Here is a 4,462-nt window from a genome sequence, read left to right as displayed (position 1 = left end):
ATTTTGTGTTTACTTGTGTTATCTTTGACTAATGTTTAAATTTGTTTAATGATCTGAAACATTTAAGTGCAGAAAACATGCAAAAAAGTAAGAAATCAGGAAGGGGGCAAACACTTTTTCACACCACTGTATATATAAATAAACAGGTGATTTCCTTCTCTTTTAGTAAAATCCTTAATGACTGAGTTGTTTTCTTTTTCCACCTGGACCTTTATGCTCTGCCATTTCTCCTCTAATCATCACACTGTAACCTGTGACAGGATGTTATGCTAACATAACTACTGCACATTCACATATATGTAGTTTTTTGTCAAGCCATGAGTGTTGCTTAGGTTTACATTACCAAAGGTTTATGACAAAATCACTTAACGACACTGCCAGAGGAGCCGCTGAATGAGTTCCCTCTGAGCACTAAGTCAATAAAAGAGTCTGAGAAGTCGGGGGCTGTTCGTAAAACATTCAGGATGCCACAGTTTGTTCCACACCACTGAAATCTGCTCCTTATCTTGGAACCACCACGGAGTCAGTCGTAATTTCCCTTTCAGCCATGCTTGTTGCTGCCGTGGGTAACAGTATGACATCAATATGTCAACAAGTCGAAATATTGCGAGTATCAGGATATGAATTATTCATATCATATTAAAAATTATACCGGTATTATCATGAACAAGATGATATGGAACAGCCCTACTGATGAGTGAACCCATGTGCAGGAACATACTGTCTGGATGTTACGATATCCAAACACAATCTAAACCCTGTATTTTTAGTTAACCACTTGATCCAAAATCTAAACAGATTATAAGCTTCTAATTGAGTTTTATAAAAGAAATTTGAAAATAAAAGCTCCGTCTCATATAGTATGTTGTCTCGTGTTTTTCAAAGACACAGTAAAATAAGAGCATACGTAAAGGCATTTCATTAGCTGTACTGCCCCTGATGCTCTCCTCTGTCCTGTCCCTTTGTCTTTGTTTCCATCACAGTCTTCAGTGGAATGTCTGCCACAGTACATCCTGTCAGAGGCTCAGCGGAGGCACAGGAGGTGGAGATAATTTGATTTAAAACATCAGTTTTCATTGTTGATTCTCTGTACTACTTTACATTATTGCTGATTGGTTATTAAACATAAAACTGTGCTTTTCTCAGGACAGAAACATCCTCTTCATATTTTGACCTGTGTTGTGTTGTGCAGGTCTCAAATGAGAGAGGAGATCAATGAGTTTCTGCTGGGGGATCATGATGATGGTGATCAAGGCGATTAGAGGGAGAAGTGATGCTCAATGTTTACCTCCAGCTCTCCACTCTGGAAAAAAAACTGAATTATGCTCATTTCAACCTGCAGGGAGTGGAGGACTTTCAAATATAAATGACATGTATAGAATTTTTACAACACCAGCCTTCTATTATCTATGTCTCATTATCCTGTAGGCTGTGTTTTTTAACAGTGATTACACACACACACACACACACACACACACACACACACACACACACACACAGGATAGATTCAAACCTAGCACATGGACCAAGCACACATGCTGTCAGAGATGGAACATAATAAAGTGTCTATTTTTACCACTCTTCATGTACAGTTCTGTATTCATTCATTTATTCTCTTGTCATTTTGGAAATCAGAGGCTGGTGTGAAATTTCTAGCTCTTCCAATTTTGTGTGATCCTGATTACACAATGCATCTGTGTCAAAAGCGGCTGTAGAGCTGCAGTCAGTGAGCAAAACAAGAGCCAGACTGAGGCAACCTCCAGGATCCACGCTATCACTGTGAAGAGAGAAGAGGGGTGGTGTCAGGACAGGAGCGCAGGTTGAGAAGCACAAACAGCCCCCAAAAGGTCACATGTGACTGATTTACAGATAATCTAACAGAAACACACAGGATATTCCATTAAAATGAAGATGTGCAGTGTTTTATGCACATGCTGATAAAGAAATCAGTGGAATGCTCAACCAATCTTTTATTTCTAACTTCAAGACTATACATTTCTCAAATACAGTACAATTTTTAGGTGCTTGAGTATTTCAGTTTTGTTTGACTTAATGTTTTGTATATAGTTGTTGATATGTACAAAGCGATTTTAACCAGGCTTGACAAAGTTCCACCTAAAAGAATCAATAACACTTTAAATGTACGCTATATAGAGAGTACTTTCAAAGCTTTACCTTTCGGTCAGACAGCCCCTTCCAACAGTTCCACATCTATGCTCTTGTCAAAGCCACCAGATTCCATTGAGAAAAACACTCATTTTACCTCATTGAACACAGAAGCTGCTGGTCTAGGGCAGCTTCAAACAGTTTGTTTGTGTTATTGTGTAACTTTGGTTAATCCCAACTAACCCCTTTAAACACCAAAGTCACACAATAACACAAACAAATATCTGTTGGAGACAGTGGTAAACCAGCAGCTTCTGTGTTCAGCATTGTGAAATTACTGTTTTTCTCAGTGGAGTCTGGCTTTGAAGAGAGCGGTCTAAAGGCTTCATTTTCATGTTGGAAATCACTATCTGACATCAAGGAAAAGGAATGAAAATATTTTCAAATGCATCCTGATGCATCCCAGACAAGCACTACACTATCAGTGCAGGACGTGGTGGTTGTTTTGTTGACAGTGCACTGATGCTCTGTAACTTACTCATTTTATGTCGGGTTGGAAGAATTGTTGTATGACCATCCATCGATTTGCCCCATGAAGGAGACATGATGAATTCTGCTGACAGTGATATTTCCAGCTGCACTGACTGCTAATGTGACTAGTAGTGAGCATGCAACAGAGCAGCGAGCAAAAGAGTGGATATAATAACTGTGCGTGGGGCAGTAACCACATCTGAACATAAGTGGTCAGCCGGAGACAGCACAGGTGTGAACAGTGATGTGTCTCAGCTGTCGACCTGTGATCGAATGACCTAAAATATGTTACTACCAGGTTCAAACAGGGCCATATTTACTTCAAAGTTAGATTTTCTTTTAAAATATGGCCACATATTTAACAGGTTATTACGATTACAAATGCAGCTCCATTAATAAAACCTGAGATGTAATATTATCAAAGGAGCAAAGGAAGAGCTGTTTTATAAGGCAGTTTAGAATTTACAATGCAGTTTCCCAGCAAAAGAAATAAACTATATCAATAAGTGTCTTTAACTGTATTTGAAAGACCCATTTTAATTATTTTAATCAGAATCGCCACTGTTTGTGCAGACAAAATATTACCAGCTGCTCTCATATAGCCCTGCCAACAAATAGCATTTTGATTTGAGACGAACAACTTTCTGAGTACACTTTTGCGATTCTGGTGCCCTGGATACTTTTGTATGTGAATCAGTCCTGCCTTTTTCACCCCAATGAGACACAGAAGTGTGTCCCTATTCGTGGAATGGGTTTAACAACATTGTTTGTTCCTGTGCATACGATGTTTTTGTCCACTAACCTTGTACAGTCAAGGATGCCCAACGTGGCATCTGCTGAAAAGCATCAGGTTTTTGATGCACCAAATGAGACAGCATCTTCAGTTTGCACAGTGACAAGGTCCATGACTGCCTCTGTTAGTGAGGTGAAATCTGATATAGGCAAAGGCAATGTCAAATATGCTTTGTCCTTACCTGTTGACCTCTTGTCTGTATCCCATACAGAACTAGTGGAGGCACAAAAGTTGAATACCTCTTTGAGGTAACTGGTTGACTGTGTGGTGCCATGTCTGAGTGCCTTCTCAGTGTTAAGGGTACCGTTGACACTGTTGTCTAAAGGATGAGTTCGGTTCCTGCCTTAGCTCCACTTCACAAAATACAGCTGGTTTCAAGTTTGGTGTCTGGTGAAGTCGCAGTTGGTGTTCAGCCTAAGTTTCCAGTTGAGGGGGTTCACATGATCCTAGGTAACAATTTAGCTGTAGACCAAGCGGGTAACATGGCTTTACTCATTACTCAGGAAAAAGAGAAAAACAAATTAGTCAAAAACAATCTTGTTTTTCTGTTTTAAAACCAGAACAGAAAAATGGGAAAACAGAACAACAGAAATCACACATTTTGTAGTTGTTTTTTTGTTTTAAAATTAAAACAGAAGAACATGAAAATTAAGTTTTTAATTTCTTTGTTTTGTTATTGTGATATTTGGATAAATTCGGGGAATGCTGGGAGATCTGTGGAGGAACTTTTGAACTTCGCAGAGGAGCGCTCCATTCTAGGGATGCACCGAAATGAAAATTTGTGGCCGAAGCTGAAGCCGAATAATATTAAATGCTTGGCCAAATACCAAGTACCGAATACCGAATATCGTTGTTTAGTTTTTCATTAGTTTTTGCAGATGAACCCCCTCCAGATTAGTGTTGTCACGGTACCAAAATTGGATCCCACTGTACGATACCAGTGAAAATATCATGGTTCTGAGTAGTATCAGGATACCACAGCGAAAATGAGGCAGATGTGCCTTTTGTCATTTATAAAAAGATAAATCACTT

The 4,462-nt window shown here is 39.1% G+C and overlaps 2 protein-coding genes across 4 annotated transcripts in view; one reads left to right on the top strand and one right to left on the bottom strand.

The window, feature by feature from the left end:
* Positions 1-1,573, top strand: part of ctu2 (cytosolic thiouridylase subunit 2 homolog (S. pombe)) — a 27,588-nt gene extending 26,015 nt beyond the window's left edge. For both annotated transcript variants that reach the window (XM_050070708.1, XM_050070707.1), the window contains 2 exons: positions 984-1,042; positions 1,193-1,573. In XM_050070708.1, the coding sequence (XP_049926665.1) occupies positions 984-1,042; positions 1,193-1,262 (129 nt within the window). In that variant the 3' untranslated portion in view covers positions 1,263-1,573. The remainder of the gene's footprint in view (positions 1-983; positions 1,043-1,192) is intronic.
* Positions 1-4,462, bottom strand: part of borcs7 (BLOC-1 related complex subunit 7) — a 1,032,483-nt gene that overhangs the window by 105,910 nt on the left and 922,111 nt on the right. The window lies entirely within an intron of this gene.

This window comes from Epinephelus moara, chromosome 19, assembly GCF_006386435.1.
Source record: "Epinephelus moara isolate mb chromosome 19, YSFRI_EMoa_1.0, whole genome shotgun sequence".
Taxonomy (NCBI): Eukaryota; Metazoa; Chordata; class Actinopteri; order Perciformes; family Serranidae; genus Epinephelus; species Epinephelus moara.
Note: the sequence above shows the minus strand (reverse complement) of the source record. Positions and strands in the feature narration are given on the sequence as shown.